Here is a 23,926-nt window from a genome sequence, read left to right on the forward strand (position 1 = left end):
TTTGCATAAAAAATGCTTTGAAATATTTAATTTTTACATTATAAATTAAAATAAATTTATTTATTTTTTTTCAAATTTAAAAGACTTAAACTAAACCTAGAAGATCTGCTGCAGTGTCGTTATTGCAAGCAGTAGGAAAAATATACAGAAATGTTATTTGAGTGGACTTTGCCATGACATTGGCAAGAGGGAGAATGAAACCAGCATGCAGAACATGCTTTTTTTAGCCGACATATTTCAGTGCATCCCTACCTAGAGGCAATGAAATTGACCCACCTTTCTCTTTATACAGTTTCGTGAGGATGTGGCGTAAGCCTGCTGTTTTGTTCACCCACTCGATTATTCCGCACTCTTCATTTAGAGGGATCACAGCGTACGTCCGAATGCGCAAATCCCTCCGTCTAGACTCGGCATCTTTCCTCAAAGACTGACAAAGGCACATTTTTACTGGCCAATTTCTCATGAAAATAATTTGGTCATTTCCTAAACAGCATGGGCCCGCTACCTTATTAATGAGGCAGTTGAACTCCATCAGCCTGCAGTCTTTCCTTAGGTCATCTTTGGGTTTGCACATCATGGTGTAGAATTTTCCATCCGAGCCCTTGAGTGAGATCTTTTTCGGCTTCTGCAAGGACGCCAAAATCTCCACCTTTAGGAAATGAAACGTATGTTGTGATTAACGCATCATCTGAAATAAGAGTACTGCATGATGTGCTCAGAAACTGGCGTGTAAAAACTGACTGTGTCATCAAAGCCGGAGAGGTAAACCCAGTGTCCGGGAAAGGCGTCATGTTTGGGGTTTGCTCCGCCAGTGGATGGCAGGGTGGGTATGAGGACAGACTGCAGCGGGATGAGGATCTGACTGAAGGTGGGCTCTTCTACCAGTTTCTTCAGCATTTTGAAGTGGACACTCATGCTGAGGGTGCTGCTGTTCCCATCCACCTACACAACCAAACACAACCTTAACCCCATGCTGTAATTTTGGAAATACACATATTACATTACCTAAAATGGAATAATTATTACCAAAATTATTTGAATATGTTAAATAGTCCTAAAATGCATGAAGAAAAAACAAATATGCACTCATAGACTGTTCAAAATCGGAGATGCATTTCAGTAATAAAGCGATTCACACACAGAAAAAATCCCCAACATTTACAATCAGTCAAGTGGTTGGCTCAAGTGAATTTGTTTCGTCTGCTGAAGACAAAACAAGATATTCTGTAGAAAAAGAAACAATTGCGTTTGGAACAAGTGGTTACAGTTTGCAATGAACTTATTGCTTTCAGCTTGACATATATAATAGATCATTATTGTAGTAAATGCCACCATCACTTTTAGCTGTAGACTAAGTTGTACTGATTTTTTTTTTTTTATTCCACTTCTGTAATGAACCTTTAATTTTAAAATACTGGCTTTGGAGTGAGGGGAACTAAAAAGTTGTTAAAGTTTGCAAAGATTTTATTTACAGTACTTAGGGCTAACATTATTACATCTCACATTATTTATAAATAAAATTATAAAAAATGCAAGTTATACGTTTTTTTCCTTTCAACAACACATTGACAGAAAATATGGTATATTTGTGGGGGCAATTCATTATTTTACAATTAACGCCTAAGCGAAAACCTAATGCCTACAATGGTTTCATTTGAGAATCATTTACAAATTGTATTTATGATCAAATTTTACTTATTTTACAGAAAATACGACACACTTGCAGGTGTAACTTATTCGTATAATTAACGTATAAGAGGAAAAGTAAGGAATATTAAAAATTAATAAACTAATTCATTTGAAAATCATTTACAAATTGCAATTACATCTTTACTCTTTTGTAATAGAAAATATTTCAATTTAGTCTACTCTTGATGACGAGAATTGAATACTCCAGTGTCATGTTATCCCTCTGGAAAAAAAAACATTTTAATATTTCTAATAACTAACATATAACATCAACTAATAATAGCTAACATACCTTATCCGCTTGTTAAGTCGTGACGTATGAAGCACTGTTTCCGGGTCCAGTCATTTGAATTTAATTTGAAGCCGCTACTCATTTGAATTGAAAGGATATTCGTTTATGACTCCTTTTTTGTCATATCATACATTAAAGTGAATTTTATATAAAAATAATGGTGTACACTACAGTCTCTGAACTTGCTGCACACAAGACACCAATATTTTAACAATTTATAAAAATTAATCACTTTCTGGCCATCTGAAATTAGGCATGGATATATAAACTGCCATCGCGATTTTCGAAAGTATTACATCACTTTGTAAATGTTTATTATTAACATTTGTTGAGTCTTCCCATACAGTTTAATAGAGCACTTGGACCCGGAAGCCGCTTCACATGATATCACACTTAACAAGAGGATTAACCATCAGCAGTGAAATTCAAGATTTTTTTATTATTTTTTTATGTGATAAAAATCTATTCAAGTGAACAGCCTCCATTTAATACAGAAATTTTCTTTAATTATAAATGTCTTAATTTTTTTTCTCTCCCACTTTTTGTAATGGGCTTTAATATTTTTGTAATGCATGAGGTTGTGTATTCTGTGTTGTAGTGTTGTATAGGATTGTAAAGTGCATCACATCTGTTATATTGTCACAATCACCAGCGATCTAATTCTAGCAGGTTGCTAAAGGACTTCAGATCCGCTGGTATATGGATTACAAGTTCCAGTCATGCACCACACACACTCACACCTGTTCCTGACTGATTGCGAACACATAGCCGGAGGATTGTCAAAGACTGATTACTAGGACTTTAAATACAGTTCGCGCACACACGCACGCGCACACACACACGTACACACACACACACACAGGGCCCTATCATACATCCGGCGCAGTGTGGCGCAAGACGCGGCGCAGCGGCGCAAGGGCGCAATGGTCTTTTGGTAGTTTCAGCTTCGCGCAAGAGTCATTTTGAGGCGTTGCGCTACACTGTTTAAATAGCAAATGCATTAGCGCTCATTTGTGCGCCCATAAGCGTTCTGATCTAAAAAGGAAGGCGTTCTGAGGCGGGCCGCTGGCGCATGGCTATTTTTAGAAACTATAATAAATTTTTCATTAGACCAAAAAGTTGCGCCTCGCTTACACACTGCTTAATACGCACAAGAGAGCAATAGGCAAATATCTTTACATATGAAAAAATTTAAATATTAAGGATATATATATAGGATATAATAAGAATAGATATAGAATATAAATATAAAGGATTAAAATATTACAAAACATATTATTTTCTAGCCTATATAAATATGAAAAACCACTGCTTTTATGTCTTCTTCATCTTGGGAGGCTTTTTCAGTTCATTCATAACAATTTGCTTTTGTATAATGTTATTATTATTAGCAGTATTATTTATTATATCCATATTTATATTTGTTTTATAAAAAACAAGCTTAGATTTGCCCACCTGTCAGGTTTAAGACCATATGGGGCATGGCAGGTGTATTTGGAAATAACTCAGTATTTTGACCACACTTGGTCATTATTGTTCATTTATTCTTTTGCTAGAAATTAGAACTGAATTTAGAAATAGTTTTGAAACAAATCTTTACGCTTAACAAACAAAATTAATTATTTATAAGCTAATTGATGTCTGTGCGTAAAGGTTTCCCTATCGAAGAGCGAAAGTGAAAGTAGATCATTTATCTCTCATTCTCACGCAGTAGATGCTCTGTTATACAGTTTTCTGTTAAAAAACTGTCAACTGTTTACTTGTGAAATGCTCATTTTTTCCACTTAGACTTACTTTGCGTCCTGTAAATAGCGAATGCGCTCTTGGCGCGACGCAGCTGGGTCTTAAAGGGAATGGGAGATGAGACTCTAATTGGTTTATTCTCAAAACACACCTATAACTCATTAAGAAAATAAACTGAACCCTTTTAGACCATGCGCCTTGGCGCAAGGCAGATTTCCCGTCCTTAAATTAGCAAAAACGCGTCCTGACACGCCCTGAAAGAGTTTGCGCTCTACGCATGGACCGTTAAAATAGAGCCCACACACACACACGCACGCACGCACGCACGCACGCACGCACGCACGCACGCACGCACGCACACACACACACACACACAGTGCTGAGTCTTGTTATAGTGAATTGTGAACTTGTTAACGCGTTTTCCTTGCCTTGCCATATTTTTGACCATCGTCTTTTTTATTTGTTTATGCTGCCTGCTACCTGCCTATACTGACCATTCCCCTAATATTTGACTACGACTCTGGATTGCCCGAATACATCTGTTTGTTCCTGTAATGACCATTGCTTGCCTGACCATTCTGTTTAATAAACCTGTGTTTGGATTCACACCTCCCTTGTCAGCAGCCTCTTCACATTACATATATGGTTGTGTGTATTGTTTTATAATGAAAATCAATAAAAAGTATTTGAATAAATGTCTTTATGATCTTGCCTGTTTAATGTTTATTTTTAATAAAAAAAAAGTCATATGTAACCTATTCAAACGTTTATCTAATCTGTGTTTTAGTTCAGACGTGGTGTGAGATGCTTTCCAGAAAATACAGTGCATATTCAAAGCTAATTTTAGAGCTAATTAATTTTGTAATGAATGCCTGAGGGGGAAGCTGAATATAAAAGATTAATAAATCCACAAAAGCTGTTTCTTTCGAAATCACTTTCTCTCTAGTGGTAAAGTCTGTCTTACTGGTTTATTTCCGAGCTCCAACAGCTTGTCAGTCAGTCTGTTGGCATCTCCGATAAACTTCATAAATGAGTCATTCAGACTGATGGCCTTCTTCAGGATCTCCTTACATCTGTTCATTCGAGTCGGATAGGAGGACTAAAAAAGAAGCATAAACGAAACATTATTTATACCTGTATGCATTAGATATTGTAATAAATGAAGATTTCTGACCTTTGACACAGCAGTCATCATCCACATGGCCTGTTGCGGGTAAGCTAAGAATACTTTGGCCACAATCTCCATGAGAACAGCAAAGACCTCGTTGCTGGAGTGGCAGATTCTGGAGATGAGCTGGGAAAAGGCTGTGAGGAACTGGTAGGGCGAGAGGTTGCTAGTGTGGTCGCTGATCACGGAATTGATCTTCGTAAGCTCAGTACGCATCTGGACTCGGTCAGAGCGGCCAGCTTAAAGACAAAAAGTGGGAAGAAACTGCTGTATCGAAGATTACTAGAGCAGTGAGTCTTAAGACTGACAAAAAAATCCTTTTAAATCACTAGAATTTATTTTTAAAAATCATTGCACATTTGGAAAGATTCCGTATGAATTGATATTCAAGATTACATTCTGTGCGACTCCTGCGAAAATCATGTTTGTGGATGTGCTAAAGGCTGAAAGCTGTCAAAGCGAAACAAGCTCGCTGAAGCAATGTGATATATATGCACAGCTAGTGTTTTTCAGGCCAGTGCAGAAAATCCATTCAAAATATTAGGGTAAAATTAATTTCTATATTTTAAAGACATGGCATGGAAAAATCTAATTTAATGCAGTGCTTCTTTTTTTACTCTGGGTTTACTCTGATACCCACTTTATATCGTATATGTCAGCCAGGCAGTGAAGATCACTGTTTTTTTAAGAAATCAGATCCCAGCAATTTTGCATGGGATGAGAATTAACCGAAAGCCCTGGGGCTGACTGACTGAAATTAAAAGTCTGTGTCCATATACCCCATTGCTGATGAGAGACGAATGCAATCCACTTTTATTATGCCACGGTTGAGCACTTTGGTTTTTTTGGTCATGATCACATAGAAAAGAAGAAGAGATGTTTTATCATATTAAATACATTTTAGGTTGTGTTATAAGGCAGCTCAGTGCAGTCTAATGAAACACAATATATTAAAGTCTTTGGAGTTTCTATTTCCAATAAAACAAAAAAAGAAAAATATATAATTTGAAGACAAAACAAAATATACTGAAGAGTTTTTCAACATTCTTCAGAATATGTTGTGCTCAAAAGGGGGAAAAAAAGAAACTTAAATGAGTTTGTAGTAAGGATGAGTAAATTCATTCATTCATTTTCTTTTTGGCTTAGTCCCATTATAATTCTGGGGTCGCCACAGCGGAATGAACCACCAACTTATCCAGCACGTTTTTACACAGCGGATGCCATTTCAGCCACAACCCATCTCTGGAAAAGGATAAGTAAATTAAGAGAAATTTTTCATCTCTTTAAGTGTATTTTCCACACACTGCTAGTTTCAGTAACATTGTTTCTAGTAGCTTTGGAAAGAATAAATTCTGTTAGGCTTGCCTATAGTTAATAGATATAATGTTGGTTACAGTGAATGCCACAATAATATTGTGTATATATTGTTCTATAATTGTTGTTTTATTTATCATTCCGTAATGAACATTTAATTTTAAAGGACTTGCTTTAGCGTTTTAATGATCGTAAAGGCTTCATTTACTAATGGAAATCCAGTATTGCTGTGTGCAGTTTTCCTCTCAACAATAAAATTTGGACATTACAAATTGCATAAAATTTGATACCTTTGCAGGTGTATTTTTAAAACCAATTAATTGTTTTATAATGAATGTCTAAGAAAAAACCTTAACAGATTTATAAATAAATAAAAATGCATTTATAATGGATTAATAAGTAACATGGGTATTGCTTATATTGCTTGCCTAATATAATTGCCCAAGTAAAAATTAAAAACCTTTCTTGAAAACATTTGGGCTAATATAAATACGTCAGAAAAATATATAACAGTGTTCTACTGTTTTTGAATATTTTAATGAAACTATATCTATTTTTTATAATACATATTGTCCATTTAATATAATGAGTATACTATTTTGACAAATTGCAATTTTACACTCTCTACAATGTTTATCATTTCAAATTGACTGTTCAACACAAACCACTGATGGAGGTATGCAAATAAATATTTTAATTGTTTAATTTTTCCATACACTACATCAACCATTTTTGTGCCTTACCTTTTTCAAATTCATAAACCTTGGCACCAAAGTCCAGCCATAACGTAAGCATTCTCGGCATGGCTTGATAGATGTACTGATTGCCAAACTGCAAAGCTCTGTGAAACAAGCAAAACAAGCATCTCTAAATCTAACTTTCACACAATTCATTCAAATAGACTAAAACTAAAACCATAAAACTTAATCCTCCTGTTGTATGAAATGATGTATACACTGTTCAACCTTCCTTCTGTTGACTCATCTTTATGAAACCTCTAAAATAAAGAATCAAAATTTAATTTTATTCCTCAAATCTATTTCGCATGATGAAACGAACTCTGTGCATGAGTTTTTCATGAATGTTTAATTAGAGGTCACCACGTGTTTTTGACTTATGTGAAGTGGCATGTTTATCAATTGCTAAAAGTACATGCATGAATGTTAAACATTAAAGCAAGAGAATATTAATAAAGGTTAAAGCAGTAGATTCTTATTGTTTGTGTTTGGGGGTGTGTGTGCCCGTGTGAGCTAGTGGTTTTCATGGTAAAAAAAATAGTTTTATACTGTAGCTGGCGGGTAAAAAATGGACTAAATGACACCCATTATACCCTAAATGTGTACAGAAATCATTAAAAAACAAAAATAAAGATTTAGGTCAAAAGGAGGGTTAAATAATTTTTTTTTACTTTAAAAAAAGTTACTCAGTTACTTGCCATAGAAATATTTCACATGTACACAACTTTATTAAATTAATAAAACTAAAATAAAAGCACACACAAAATTTGATTTGTTTTGTAAACTTTTGCAGAATTGCTAAATAAAAATCACAATATAAACATTATCAAAAGAAAACATCTTACTTTCCAAAATAAGTGACAATATAACGGATGAGGTTGCCTTGTCTTTCCAGTTTGTTGTCAGTGACCATGGGCATCACCTTGTCATAGTATTTGGCCAGGTAGAAGTTTCCATCCTCCCATTCTGGCAACAGAGTCGTAACATCCTGCATTAAAAAGAACAGAAGTCACTTTCTGATGAATCTGACTCCAGTACTGACATTTGACTTCATTTGTGACTAACTGAAATACCTTATAGGTTTTCATAATCGCATTGCTCTCGAAGTTGGCTGTCTCCTCCATATATCTGCCCACCAGCAGCATGGCGTTTCCCTTGACCTGGATTCTCTTGGGGTCTGTGAGCGTCTGGTCATCAGGAAAACACTGCTGCACTCCTTTCTGCAGGACTATCAGAGCTTGATGCACATCACCCTATAAAATAATAGCATCTTTCCTTATACAAGGTACCCAATTATTCATGAACAGCAGATTCAAAGATTTTCAAAGACTTCTTACATTTTAAATCAAGCACTATTTACATCCCCAGCATGTATATCACCATATAAGTCCTTATTGTACGTAACATTTCACCCACACTTAACATTTACAGTAAAAATGAGAGTAATGATAATTTTAAACAGTCATGTTCAAAGAACTTATTAAAAATGTGTTGAATTCCACTCTAGTATTTTAAATTAAATTTAAATGCGGTTTCTGAAATGAAATTAGCATTATTTGTCATTGTTCTTGTACAGGATTGAAATGTAAGATTTGTAAATTGCATGGTTTCAGCAAGTTTCACCAAGTCAAATTAAAGACTTTTTAAGGTCTTTTTAAGACCCCAACGAAAAACATTTCAGACTTAAATAAAGCTAGACACTAAAGATTTTTTTTAAATGGCCCAGCAGAAAAAAAAAATCTAAGTAGTCATTTCTTAGCCACATATTTTAAATAATGAGTCAAAACAAGCAGACCTTAGTTGTACACATATATTTTTGTTCAACATAACTTAAAAAAAAAAATCTAAAAACTAAGGGTCCTATCATACACCCGGCACAATGCAGCGCAAGGCGCTACGCAACTGTTGTATGCTGGTTTCAGCTATAGGCGCAAGAGTCATTTTGACGTTAAAGACCCGGCTGTTTATACAGCAAATGCATTTGCGCTCATATGTGCGCCCCTAGGCGGTCTAGTCTAAAAACGGGGGTGTGTTAAGGAGCATTGCTGGAGCGTTGCTATTTAGGGAACTAAAATACACTGTTCAATAGACCAGCTATGAGGAGGTCTAAAGCCCAGCGCAGAGCGCGTGAGTTATGTGCCTCGCTTAAACATTGCTTAATACACACAGGATGTAGGCTACAGCAAAACGCAAATACCTTCACAAATGGAAAAAAAAGGAAAGGATTAAATTACTAGATTAAATTACAAAAAAAATGTTTTTCTAGCCAACATTAATATAAAAACCACTGCCTCCATGCCTTCTTCATCTCGGGGGGCATTTTTGTTTATTCATGACAATTTGCTTTTGTATAATGTTATTATTAGTAGCAGAATTATTTATTATATGCATATTTATATTTGTGTTATTAAAAACAAGCTTAGGTTTGTCCACTTGTCAGGTTTTGGATCATATGAGGCATAGCATTTGTGTTTGGATAAAACTCCGTTTTTTGAACACACTTCAGAATTACTCTTCATTTATTCGCTTGCTGGAAAATGAACTGAATTTAGAAATAGTTTTGAAACAAATCTTTGCACTTAATAAACAAAATTAATTATGTGTACGCTAATGGATGTCTATGCGTACAACACGTTTCCTTATCCACGAAAGAGAGTGAAATTGAAAGAATGAGGAGGCTCATTCTCGCGCTGTATGCTTTGTTTAACTGTTTTCTCTCTAGTGAAGTGTTCAGTATTCCACTTACATAGTACGCCATGCAAATAGCAAATGCACTATGGCGCGATGCAACTGACTCTTAAAAGGAACAGATGAGACTGATTGGTTTATTCTCAAAACACACCTATAACTCATTAAGAGAATAAACTCAACCTCGTTAGACCATGTGCCGTGGCGCAACGCGGATTTTTCCGTCCTTAAAATAGCAAAAGTGGATTCCGACAGGCCTTTAATGCTTTTGCGCGTTGGACTGGATCGTCAAAATAGAGCCCTAAATGTTTTCACAACAGGCTACAGTTACAATATTAGTAATTTCAGTGAATTTAAGACTTTTTAAGGGCTAAAATTGTATATTTAAAATTTAAGACCCGGCAGATACCCTAAATTAAGGATGAATCATTTTTTTCAGTCCGTTTTTGACAGCAGCACAATACAAATGTTGAAATAACACCATAAACAAATTTCACTCTGAATTTAATTCAATCACTTTAAAGGACCTATGTTTGTTTTTAAGTTATTTCCAGGTCTTGCATATCCATATTTGACAATCAGATTAGAGAGGTAGTTAAATCTAGCTTTTTTCAATTAAGACAACTAGCAAAAATAAAGCAATATATACCAAAACAACAGTTTGAAAAAGTGATCCATCATTTAGTGACCACTCAGTTAGATCACTGTAAAGCGGGGAGTAGTAGATCAGCTATTGCTCATTTGCAAATGGTGCAAAATGCTGCAGCACGCCTGTTAACTGGTCCTCACAAATATGACCCTATTTCCTCCAAGTTAGCTTCGCTTCATTGGTTGCCAGTTCATTTTAAAATTCAATTTAAGATTCTTTTATTTGTTTTTAATTCTCTAAATGGTCTTGCTCCACCCTATATCTGAGCTGATACACCCCTATAAACCCACTCATTAACTCAGGTAAGCGGATCAGCTGCTCCTGATTATGCCAATAACAAAGGGTAAGCTTAGAGGGGATCGTGCTTTCACTGTGGTGGGTCCTAGACTTTGGCATGATTTGCCACTGCCCATTAGACAGGCCTCTTCTGTGTTCTCATTTAATCATCTCTTAAACGTTGACCTTTGACACCTAATCTTAATATCTGGTTATTTTAATTTATGCACCTTTTTAGGTAGTTAAGCTATATTTTATCTTGTATTTTTTAAAGTGTTATGCTTATTTTGTTGTATATTTACTGTACAGCACGTTGGCTCACTTCTGTGTTGTGCTCTATAAAGTGCTTTAAACTACTTTTTTAAGAAGTGTGAGTACCCTGCTTATAACTAGATTTCATCGAAGGAAAAAAGACCCTGTCAAACATTAAATTTGGTATAAGCAACACATTTTAGCTACTGAACCTTTGACCAGAGCCATTTGGCTTTCTCGATGAAGAGCTCAGAGAGGTGGGAGTTCTCTGCATTGAGCAAGGCGTTGAAGGCCGTCTGGTGATGTCCAGCTCTTCTGGCCACACGAGCGCTCTGAAGCCAGCACTCGCCAACCTGCTCCTCACACGAAGACCTGCATCACAATAACAAACGCTCAAAGTTCATTTTGTCTTTTGAAACATGTCACTTACATAAATTGAGTCATTTATCGTTACTGTCATTCAATGAAGGGTGACTGGCTGCCAAGCAAAATATTAAGTGATTAGCAAAGGACTAAAGGACTAAATCTTAATGTTTTTTCTATATCTTCCAATGGTTAAACTTTAAAGGTCTCTGACCATCGGAAGTTTATTGAAAAATATTGAGATTTCTTTTACCATTCATTATGCATGTTAATTTGTTAGTTAGAACAAATTGAGAAAAATTATCTAACTGTAGTTTATTATTATTATTATTATTATTACCGATGCTATTTATTATTATTATTATTATTATTATTATTATTAAAGAAATTATAGAAGCAGTACTATGGATATGACACACATCTTAAACCAGCATTGAAATACCATATATACTGTGTGCCAAAGATGAGGCATCACATTTTGGTGGCTGCATCAAATTTATTTTAAAAAAATTATTTATGCACATAGAAATCATATTTAGTACAAGTAAAGTGTTTTCTTAAATGTTTAAAAAACTTTTGAAAATAAAGTAATAATATAAATAATGCTCCATCATCATTCACTGAAGTAATGATGTAAAAACGAAGCGGCATACTTAATCTAAACTGAAGTGATGATAGGTTTTACTGTATATTAAAAAGTATTAAAATCTTGCTGACAAGTGGATAAAAGTGGTTTGAATTAAAGTGGCTAAATTTAAAATTATTCAACTGCACAGTGCCCTGTGTGTGTAAATGACTACTATTGCACTGACTGGATTAATGAAATTAAACTAATATAAATAGGGCACATGCTAATGTATGGCAAGGGGAAATTACATTTTATAATGATACTCCTTTATTCTTTTATTGTTTGAAAAAAAAACATTTCCACCTTTAACTTCAGTTCATGCAGACTGTGAAATTAAAGGGACCCTAAATGAAAATTACCTCACCATTTACTCTCCCTCAATGTGTTTTTCAGCCTTTATTGTTCAACAGATGAAAGAAACTCAAATGGGTTTTGAACATGTTGATGATGACACTGTCCCTTTAATGCAAACCCAATCACTTTATAGAGCGTCCATGTAAACATTATGTTTGAACACATTAATCAGAATGCTATAATCTCAATAAAAGCAAAAGGTGTCGATGTTAACAATGCCCACTATTTTTACTGTTTGCCGAACGGTCTCTTTATTCAAATTAATTTCTAAATCTGTTATCATTTCTGAAAATTACAATATAAAAACACCACCAAGTATGTTTGTTGTAGCGTATTATTCATAATATTTAAAAATGTGATCATTATTGTGACTGTCAGTGAAATATATTTTGAACTCCGAACTAGTATACTCCAAAATAGTGCCAACTGAACAGAAATTGACATTCACTCATACCCTTTGCTGAGGCTGAGAAGGGCTCTCCGCAGGGCCAGCACAGGTTCTTTGGCTCTGAATGAGTTTTGGGTCATGAGCAGGTGGGCATCCCAGTTGAGTTTGGGCTCAGGTTTCTTCGATCTACCAGCTTCTGAGCTTTCCTTCTGCAGCTCCGTAAAAACATGCTCCAACTCACACAGCATGTGCAGCCTGAGACACAACAGCATCGTCCAAAACACATTTCAGCATGTTACATTTCAGGTCTAAACATTTTCAAAAAATGGTGGACCCCTAGATTACCTGACTATGTACTCATATCCTCTTTGATAGGTGCCACACTCAAAACTGGCAGCTGATAAAGGGACGACTTGTTCTTTCCTGGCTATTTTCAGCTTTTCATAGAACGCTTCTGAATCTTGCTTCTTGGCAGCCAGCAACATTTGGCCGAGTCTGACACCCCATGTGCTGGACTTACAATCTAGAAAACAAAAATGACAAAATAATGATAAACAAAATACAAATAAAAAACATATATTTCTGTTTACAGAAATAGCATTGAATAAAACTTTACCAGAAGCAAGATAGTCTTCAACTAAGTCCCATTTTGACAGCTTCCATGCAGCCTCGACTCGATAGGCATTCAGATCAGACTTCCATCGAGGCCTTGCAAAAAAAATAAATGGGTTAAGTTAAACAAAAAATTTATTTACATTTACATTTAGTCATTTAGCAGACGCTTTTATCCAAAGCGACTTACAAATGAGGACAAGGAAGCAATTTACACAGTAAAATAGTGCTATAGGCAAGTTTCAGGTCTGTAAAGTCTAAGAAGGAAAGTATTAGTAGTATTAGTATTTTTTTTTTTTTGGGTACAGTTAGTGTGATATTCAGAGAGGCAATTGCGATTAGGAAGTGAGAAATGAAAGCGATAGTCCAGAGATGCGGTCCCCACGTCGAGCCAGGCTGCAACAGTGAAGGTCTCCAGCCGGGTCTTGAACCCGGGTGCTTCATGTTGCGAAGCGAGCGCGTTACCTATGAGCCACTGAGTCGCGAGTATTTACTCATTACCTACCCTCTTTCTTTCTTCTGTTGACACAAAAGAAGATCATTTGAAAAATGTTGGAAACCTTGACTTGAACAGTAGGAAAAACAAATACTGTACAAGTCAATGGTTACAGGTTTCCAGCTTTCTTCAAAATATCTTCCTTTGTGTTGAACAGAAGAACAAAAGTCGAACAGGTTTAGAACAAGTGAAGGGTGAGTAAATGATGATGGATGACGAGGATGTTCATTTTTGGGTGAACTTTTAAAGTTGTAGAAAAACAAAAAGTTGTGTGAAAACAGGGTTACTGAGGATATGCAGTCATGAAACATCTAAAAATCTGTTGATGTTTTTTTTTTTTTTTTCATTTGCCAGCACAAAAGATCTTTATAAACTTAAAACGTCTGCAGAGACGTCCTTCATATAACAAAATAAACATACAACTAAAATAACAGCATTGAGAAAACCGTAGTGAAGAAAGAATTTGATTATAAAGATGTTGTTATGATTGCAGAAGCTCTTAAATGTGGTACTCCGGTCAAATAAAATTCTAATCACTTTTGCTTAGATGGCCCCTTAAAGAATAAATAAGGGATTGTCAAGTACACAAATGGTACAACACTAATGGAAAAACCTGCCTTAAATGTTGTGTGCACTTTTCTGCAATGCTGCCATTTTTATTTTAGGCATCCTCACTCAGCAGGGAAAGAATAAATAAAACCCCACAATCTGCTTTAATGGACCATACAGAAATCAACTTTATTATTCAATCAAATAATATAATAAAAATATTATCAATATGGGAATTCATGTATTGATATAATACTGCAGCTAAGAATATTGTGATACTATAGTGTATCAAAGTTTACCCCCACCTCTAATTTACACAGTAGACTGCTTTTAAGCGAACAGCTTTACAGTGTTTAACATATAATAAGACACCATTCAACTATAACACTATTCTACAACAAAGCATCTCTTCTTTGTTTATATGTTTCCTCATGGTTGTATAAAATGACAAAATAATAAAAGAGAAAAAATGAAGAGGACATCCTTGTCTGTTTTGTAACAGAAAAGTAATCCCAGGCCAGGTCAATTTTGTCATCTTTGCAGAAATATGACTTGAAGATTGTAAAAAGTAACATTTATCTTTAACAATATTGTAAAGGTGAATAGCACATAGCAGGCAAAGGGCAGTCACTGCTTTTGATAAATGAATGACTTTTTAGTCCACACTACAATTAAAAAGAAAAATCTATTTATTCACTTGAGTTAGGATCTTTAAAAGCACAAGCTTTGCCTGACAATATCAGCTTATTAGTGTGAAAGAAAAGTATTTATTTCTTTATTGTGCTGACATTTATGCGGATATAGTTCACATAGGTACACTTACCTGCTTGCCAGAACTCCATTGACCTGTGTTATTACTGTGGAGAGCTGACCAAGGCCCAACATAGAGTTCATAACTCCATGATAATGCGCAAGCTGCATTCAAATAAAAGAAAGTGAGAGTAATAAATTCTGAAGTGTAGTGTGGTCCACAAACGTGACCATTATAGAAAGTGTTTTAAGAAAGCGCAGCTAAACAAGGTATTCATACTTCAACGTGTCGTACAAAAACACACAGACTACAATGAAATGTTGATGCTTATATCCTTATCATGCATATGCTTCCCTGCTTCTCATAAGCAGCATTACACTGGGTTTAGTCAACAGTACATGTAACTATGGCAAAAGTTATGAAGAACATGACTGAAATTCAGAAAGATAGGAATTGAAAATAATCACACAGGTTGTCACAAGATGTGCATCTGAACACATTTAAATCAGGTATCTGTTCTATGAATGTGGATTACTCAGTAATTGTAACCATTTGAAACGTCAACAAACATTAACATTATTGAATTATTTATAAAATGAAGACTATGCACTGCTATTTACAGCTGATTATTCAATTTCAGTACCAGAATACTGTTAGACTTCCCCAGAAAAAAACATAAACCGCTTTATTTTACTTTTATCTTTGCCCTATTTTATTTATCAATGATTGTAATTTGCTTATTATATTTAATGCAGATTTAATAAGATTTAATGCAAATCTGGTAAAACTGTATTCACATCGTAACATACAGTTGAAGTTGGGATTATTAGCCCCCCTGAATTAATAGCCCCTGTTTATTTTTTCCCTAATTAGTTTAACGAAGAGCAGATTTTCTTAACACATTTCTGATAACTGATTTAATTTATCTTTGACATAATGACAGAAAATAATATTTGACTAGATATTTTTCAAGACATTAGTATTCAGCTTAAAGTGACATTTAAAGGCTTTAGTGGGTTAATTAGGTTAACTAGGCAGGTTAGGGTAATTGGGCAAGTTATTGTATAACGATGGTTTGTTCTGTAGACAATCGAACAAAAAAATTTGCTTGAAAGGGGCTAATTTTGACCTTTAAACTGCTTTTATTCTAGCCAAAATAAAACAAATAAGACATTTTGCAGAAGAAAAAATATTATCAGACATACTCTGGAAATGTCCTTGCTCTGTTAAACATCATTAGGAAAATATAAAAAAAAAATCAAAAGGGGGGTTAATAGTTCTGACTATAACTGTATAAAGCAGAAAAATTAAATATCTCAATGTCAGATTTTCTAATATCATGCAGCCTTAAATATTACCATACTTGAAAGTGCACGTGTAGTTTACAGGTAACCAGCCTTTACAGGCTTTGAGTCTGTTTTTCCACCCAAAACACACACCAATCTGAATGCGGCAGATATCTACAAAACTTTCTCCAAGAATAAGTGTTGATGCTGACCTGGTCTGGCTCGAGTTGGATGGCTCTGTCATAGCAGGCGGTGGATTCACGCAGCAGCCCGATGCTCTCGTGCTCCAGGATCTGCTCTCTCAACGACGGTTCCTCTTTCCTCAGAGCATTCACACCCCTCACTCCATCTGGCTCATGCATGGCTGCATACAAAGTCTAAAAGAGGGCCAGCAAAACAGACAGGTCATAAAAACAAACCTTAAAGGAAGACTCCACTTTTTTGAAAAATAGGCTGATTTTACAAGTCATGTAGACTTAAAGGCATTAACATTGTGACTGCTACAGTCATGGTATGACAGCTAAGTAGCTAAGAGTACAAGAGCATAGTCCATAGCCAAATTTAGCTTAAAAATAGCAACTTTCATTTTCCATTAGTCATAGTACATGATGCAACTACTGGAGAGTCAAGCAAAAAGGGAAATTTTAAAAAAAAGAAATTTTTTGAGCAAAATGCTAATGGTCTAATCTGATTCAATGATTTATGCTAAGCTAAGCTAAAAGGGCTCTCCCCAAACCCAGAGATTGGCTGAATGGAGAGAGTTTTGATTTGACTGGCATTTTAGCATCTCTGGCAATTTTATATCTAAAAAAAATTATGCTTTATAAAAAAACTATTTTCTATAATGAAGTTTTCTAACAATAAATATACATTTATACATACAATTATACATACTACAATACATCAAATATAAAAAATAAGATACAAAACTGATTTATTTAAGATCTACTTTTGATAAACAAAACGTTTTTTGAAGAATTGTTGTCTGATAACATTAAAATAGCGCTTTTCAAACATATATTTGAAAGTTGTGGTTGCTTTAACAATATTGGCCTTTTGATGTAAACTTCTCCATTGATTAGATGTCTTGTGTGTCCAATACAGTATCTTCAATGAATAATCAAATCATGTCTTGAATTAAACGAGTAGTTAGATTTTTGTCCTTCGGCTGAATGGATTAAAAAATGGTAAAACTCAACTTTAACTCTAGGGGACCTACCAAAATATGGATATTTTAAGAGCTTATATGATTTCTAGACATGTAATTTAATAAGTAATAATAGAAATATTGTACATGAAACAGGTTTTTTTTTTTTAAAGCTGTGGAGTGGTAAGACCTGTAGGAATGAAAGATGGTCCTGGATGTTCTGCTTCTTCTCCCGGATAAAGGACTCAAAATGCATGACGGCACGAGTGTAAGCTCTGGAGCGGAAGGAGGCCTTGGCCAGCACATCCTGAGGAATACTGTTGAGGAAAGCTACTACACTTTGATACTCGCTGTTCTCTGGACCTAAGCGGAAGAAGAAAGAGTCAGACATACAACTAATATTAACTAATATCAACTAATTCAAAAGATTTGATAAGATGTAACATCGACTTTAAAACAGACAAAAGGCATTAATCTAAACTATTTTCCTGGGTTAAATTGCTCGTCAATCCTAAAAAAAAAAAAAAAAAAAATACAAACTTATTTAGTATGTTTTTGTCCTTTTTGGAAGAAATTGTGTGGTTTTTTTTAATTAATTAAAAATATTATTGAAGATATGCATCTTACAACAACACTATATTTCAAAATACATGCTGCTCGGTTACTCATACATTCTAGTCAAAATATTATGTGGGGGGGAAATGCATTCCTTCTCCTTTTATTGCTGTTTTAACAGTATTATTTGGTTTACGTTCAGAATACAAAATAATTAGTTACAAAAATAGATACATTATGGTTTTCACAAATATATTAATTCAGTACAAATGTTTTTCACACGGCAATAATAAAATTGTTCCATGAGTATAATGGTATAATGGTTTATGTAGGTCAGGGTCCAAACTCGGTCCTGGAGGGCCGATGTCCAAAAAATTTTAGTTCCAACCCCAATTAAACACACCTGAACCAACTAATCAAGCTCTTTTTAGGTATACTAGAAACTTCCAGGGAGGCGTGATGAAGAGAGTTGGAGCTAAACTATGCAGGACACCAGCCATCCAGGGGCCTCATGTACGAAGACTTGCGTGGAAATCTTACTAAAACATTGCGTACGCACAAAGCTGTAAATGTGCGTACGCCGAATCTCACGCATATTCTTTTGTACATCTGAATGAACGTGAAACTGAGCGCAACATGCACGAGCACAAAACCCCTCCCTGCCTCCTCCCCCGTATGAATATGCTAATGACTATGCTAATGGCAAAACCCAACGAAAAAGCAACGGCAAAATCAAGCAAAAAGAGAAACTTTGAACAGAATGTGAAATGGAGGTGCTGCTTTCGGAGGTAGACCGGAGAAAAGCGGTGTTATTTGCAAGTTTGTTCTCCGGAATTAACAACAAAAGAAAAAAATAGAGTGGGAGAGTTTAGCTGATACGGTTAACACAGTTGGGTCTGAACATCGCACTGAGTGCATTTAAAAAAGAAATAGTGTGGTTTATAACTGAAAACTGTTGCGATACCCCAAGCAGTCTCAGTGGCGCACCTCATAAGCAGCATGAGATCATGTATTGACACGTTCGAGCGTAAACTCGGCTCGAATCCAGCGTCTGATGAATTCTTTCTTCTTTTTTTTTCCCGCTACATATCAGATTTTGCCCACTATTTATCAAGAGAAAGACAAGTAGGAATCATCAATAAGTTTGTGCATCATATTTTATTTGCACATTTATTGAATGGAAATGTTTCTGATTCACGCATGCAAATTCATCTTCAGATAGTGTCTTTATAGCAATGTGCGTGCAGTAGGTAGCTCAGATTACATTGGGAAAACAGGCGACTGCTGCAATTTGCGCTTTAATGTTTAGCTGGTCAACTGTATGGTATGGAAATCTCACATACCTACTATATGAACCCGTCTCATACAGCTGCCATTGCAAGGATCAGACACTTTGTAGAGAGGAATTTAACACAACTGCCTCTAGGAGTCGCCAATGGAAATAAAACAGACACGCACAAAAAATGTGCGTACGCCTGCCAGAAAGCTGCCGTGAACCTGCGCACATTCCCACGTTCAGTTCATTGTTAGTAAATCCAAACGTGAGCGATTCTGAGCGTGAAACCTGGCGTACGCAAAGTTTTTGTGCGTACGCAGCGTTGATACATGAGGCCCCAGGACCGAGTTTGGACACCTCTGATGTAGGTGATCATAAAACTATTTTTTAATAAAAATAATTTTTTTAAAATGTTCACAATTTTACAGCACAAGAAATAATCCCACAAAATCGATATCTTTCTAAATAAATAAAAAAATATTTTATACGTTTTTGGTATAATATATTTAGTTGAATCTTAGTTGAGTCTTAGAATTTTCATGAATTAATTAATTTTATTGGTAATTTGTAAGCAGCGTTTACAAGTACTTTCCCTCACTTTCTGTTGTTTATAAAAACCTATAATAGAATAAAATGGATTTTAAATGTCATTATCATTTCCTAAAAAGACTCACAGGGTTTGAATGTTCTTGCAAAAACTTGGGACGTTTCAGCATGGAAAAATCAATTCATTTATTGAACACAAGTGTCACTACATTACCTGTAGCTGGTGGCTGTTCTCTGGCATTTTTTCCTGTCCGCTTGTTGGTGCTCAAGGTCTGCAGTTTGTGGCGGGACCACTGAGTGAGATGATCCAGCATGGAGAAAACGGTCTGTGTACTGAGCTGACTCAGACTGGAGGCATTTTCCTGCAGTCGCACTAACCGTGGGTCACCCTCCTTCAAGACAGCCATGATCTCTTCAGTCACCTGCAGGACGCACATGATTTCCAGTTTTAATATTAAGAATGGGTTTTAGTTCAATTTTACCGATTTACAAGCTATTGATTAAATTCATAATTAGAATCAGTTAATGCAGATTTTTAAAACAAATGTTACTTATATTGCTAATGGTAAAAATGTGGTATTTTATGTGCAGCCTTAATAGCACAGAGCCAGAGATGTAAAGCAAAATCTTAGCACAGAAAAATGATCTTGATTTCATTAACATCTGATTAAATCAATTTCGTACAATGTTGTTTTATCTGAAAGCACATGCTGCCATTTTATAGAACCAGCTTTACTGACAAAATGTGCATGAAAATCACCTTTGATGAATTCCCCAGCCCTACATCGTGCTTCCCCTGACACTACTCACATCTGTTCGTGCCCTACTGAGCCTGGTTTCTCTCGAGATTTTTTAATTCTTCACTTTCGCCAATTGGTGAAGTTTTTTCCTTGCCGCTGTCGCCACTGGCTTGCATGGTTTGGGATCTGTAGAGCTGCCCATCGATGGATTTGCTCTTCAGTGTTTGGACTCTCAGTAATGATTATTAAACCACACTGAACTGAGCTAAACTGAACTGAACTTAAACACTGAAAACTGTTTCAATTTACTATGATCTTTTATGTGAAGCTGCTTTGACACAATCTACATTGTAAAAGCGCTATACAAATAAAGGTGATTGAATTGAATTGTTTTAGGATTACAGAATATAGAAAACAACAGAGCTTGAATGTGTACCTCTCGCTGCTCCTCCTGAGTGCATCCAATCAGCACATAGACCAAAATGTGCGGCAGCAGGTATATGGTCACTTTATAATCATGCTTTATGATGAAACTACAACAGTTGAACACTTTCCCAGCAAGTTCATGTCTAACCTAAAACACAAAATGGATTAAAGAGAATTAGCTTTTTCTGTATATATGAGACTCCAGGAAAACGTGAGAATTTGCACTTACTTTACTGATGAGATATCCGGCCCATGTTGCAGACCAGTCAGAGAACTTGCTTCCGCGGCTGCTGAGATATATCGGCTTTTTCAACTTTGACCAATTCACCACCTTCTGAGAGCTCTTATACCTTTTAGATGAATAAAATAAGTGAGTTTTATGCACACTAGATGTAGACTAGAAAAGCAGCATGACTAAAAGTTGGGCCTCATTCGCACTAAAGGTTGAGCTTGCAAAGTTTTGTTTGACGGTGCTTTAAAATTAAGATAATATATTTACATAGATATATATTTACATTTCTATACGTAGCTCACATTTTGATCTTCTGTTGTTCTCACACATTCATGTGTTGAGATCTTGTGTTATGAGATCTTGTGAGAATAAATGGTGACGACATTTCTTGTCGAGGTGAAAGGTTGTCTTGTGAGTTCTGATGTTCCTACTTTATACTCGTACACACAGGGTTTCTGCAGGTTTCCTCAAATCAAATTTAAGACTTTTAAAGACTCTTTTAAGACCATTATGAATCAAAGTTTTTTTTTTGTTTTTTTTTCTAATGGCCTGGTTACTTCTGTAAATAGTTTTTGTATTATTAAAAGACTATAAAGAGATGTGCTGCTGTAGTTTTCTTTCCCTGATTAGGGAATTTAATTTGGAGGATTTGCTGTAAAAATGTCAAACAGCTGTTGTGATTTGTATCTCTTTGCAATAAAAAAAACCTAACTAAAGAAAGAAATTCTGAGATGGACCATAGGTAATCGGGCGTTGGCCTGATTGGGTAGCTTTACTTGGACATAGGGAAATTAAGACCTGTTTCAAATTATTTAATACCGACAACACACCATGTCTGTTAATTTAAGACTTCTTAAGGCCTAAAATTTGGTTTGCAAATTTAAGAGATTTTAAGAGCCCGCAAATACCCTGATAAAGTAGCTTAGAGTTTGTCATGGGGCATGGACAAAATGTTGCTGAATGAAAGTGAAAAGGCTAAACTGCAATTGCAGTTGAAACATTCAAATGAAACACCAAAAAATACATGAATTGTTTACCAATTAGTGGAAAGGGGTTTGATATCTCAAATAAAACTGTACAGGGGAGAAGCCAGTTGGTAAAGTTCATAGCAAATATGTTGCAGTGTTAAATGTTCTGTATTGCATATAATTCATTAAAATAGAAGTAAAATAACACTCACTCGCATTTGCTTTCAAAATGCATCTAAATTGTTTTGCATTTTGTGATTTTTTTTCCCCTCAGTTAAATAAAATACCTTTTTTCCAGTCATATACTGGAAAAAAGATCCTGGCCTGTCTCGTTCTCGTAAACCCAATCTTGTGTCTTGTCTTGTGAAATAAGCATCTTGCTACACCCCTAACAATCAGTTATCACAGATTTGTAGGTCAGAGTTGCCCAAGCTTTGGGAAGTTAAAAAAAGCATGTAAAACATGTAAAACTTGTCGCAGATTTTCAGGCTGGCACATTCGCATGTGCTTGAATGGATGTCAATGGAGCAAAAAGAGCAGTGTGACTGTGGCTTTATTCTAAATGATGACATCCAAACCTGGTGTTCAGATGTGGCTCCAGGATTTCCTGAACCTGCTCTGGGAACCTTCTCCACAGACGGCGACCTGAAGAGTCAGTCCTGCCCTCCCGACATTCAAATAATGACAGAAGCTCCTGAAACAGAACGCCACTGAAATTACCTATCCTCAAATCTATGACTATTACTGCGACAGGGGTATCAGACGATCCTTCATTTATCAATGACAGTTGCTATTTGGAAATGTTAATAATGTAAAAACGTAAATTTAATCATGAAGAATCAGTTAACATGAAAACAACATACAAATAAACTGAAAGGTTTTCATGTACAGACAGCAAGGATGTCAAAAGATCCCTGTTCATTTGGAACCAAGACTAAAAACACTGTAATGTTCATGCTGGGACAGCAGTTCACTATCACTGTGCAAATAAAAACATACAGAAACTATAACGTACAATTTCAAATACTGGACTTTTAGGTCTCCAAGAATGCTGAAAAGAAACAGGGGGCCAAAGTTCAAAATATCTCATTTAAATCTATCTCATTTAAAGTCTTTTCTGCTTTTTATACTGTACCATTCATGTAGTGTGCAGTGTAAAGGTCTGCAAAGTTTCAAAATTCAAAGAGTATGACTTTCTCCCTAAAACAACTTTTTAAACTGCCAGCTTGTTACAAGTCTTACCTTCGAACCCTGTGCATGTTTGTAACAAATTCACATAATTACAGCAGATGGTCTTTTGGTAGCCTAACCAATTTAGGCTACCAAACCCTGACCAATTAGTGAAAAAAAGAGCCTCTAAAAGAAAACCGGTACACTGATGAAGGAAAAATCCTTAGACCTCCTGTGAAATTGTAATTTTTTTTACAAATATTTGCCAAGTGATCCTCCACAGAGCAAAAAAACTTGGCAAAGTATTTCCCATTTTTCTTTATTTCTTTTAGTGTGGCTGTGATAAAAATAAAAATGTGAAAACTGCTGAAGATTATTATCCCTAAAGGTGCAGTAGGTGACAACATTTTTTGTTGTGCTAGTTAAAAGTCTCTTCACAGTCCAATCGCAATGATTAAAGTAGGTTATCTAAATGTTTTTGTATGTATAAAACTAAAAAATGTTCATCCAATTAAATATTGTCAGGCTGACATATTCCATAATTCTAATAAGTAGCCCAAACTGTCTATCAACAAATGTAGATTTGCACTTCTGCGCATCTCTGTTCACACATATCCTCCATTAGCATGTG

The 23,926-nt window shown here is 35.4% G+C and overlaps 1 protein-coding gene across 2 annotated transcripts in view; it reads right to left on the reverse strand.

Moving 5' to 3' along the window:
- The window catches only part of atr (ATR checkpoint kinase), a 65,244-nt gene that overhangs the window by 8,502 nt on the left and 32,816 nt on the right, over positions 1-23,926 (reverse strand). Inside the window, exons 24-42 of one of the 2 annotated variants that reach the window (XR_012391287.1) lie at positions 22,704-22,819; positions 21,155-21,275; positions 20,936-21,073; positions 19,974-20,181; positions 17,573-17,745; positions 16,448-16,612; positions 15,022-15,113; positions 13,158-13,249; positions 12,887-13,064; positions 12,608-12,796; positions 11,021-11,180; positions 8,017-8,196; positions 7,789-7,931; positions 6,950-7,203; positions 4,899-5,131; positions 4,689-4,823; positions 742-942; positions 506-649; positions 277-427 (exon numbers count right to left, since the gene is read on the reverse strand). Coding sequence is in view for 1 of the 2 variants with exons in the window: in XM_691071.10 (XP_696163.5) it covers positions 277-427; positions 506-649; positions 742-942; positions 4,689-4,823; positions 4,899-5,131; positions 6,950-7,047; positions 7,789-7,931; positions 8,017-8,196; positions 11,021-11,180; positions 12,608-12,796; positions 12,887-13,064; positions 13,158-13,249; positions 15,022-15,113; positions 16,448-16,612; positions 17,573-17,745; positions 19,974-20,181; positions 20,936-21,073; positions 21,155-21,275; positions 22,704-22,819 (2,917 nt within the window). In the remaining variant the exon portion in view is untranslated. The remainder of the gene's footprint in view (positions 1-276; positions 428-505; positions 650-741; positions 943-4,688; positions 4,824-4,898; positions 5,132-6,949; positions 7,204-7,788; positions 7,932-8,016; positions 8,197-11,020; positions 11,181-12,607; positions 12,797-12,886; positions 13,065-13,157; positions 13,250-15,021; positions 15,114-16,447; positions 16,613-17,572; positions 17,746-19,973; positions 20,182-20,935; positions 21,074-21,154; positions 21,276-22,703; positions 22,820-23,926) is intronic. The other variant, XM_691071.10, reaches the window with a different exon arrangement.

Source organism: Danio rerio, chromosome 2, assembly GCF_049306965.1.
Source record: "Danio rerio strain Tuebingen ecotype United States chromosome 2, GRCz12tu, whole genome shotgun sequence".
In the NCBI taxonomy this organism is placed as follows: Eukaryota; Metazoa; Chordata; class Actinopteri; order Cypriniformes; family Danionidae; genus Danio; species Danio rerio.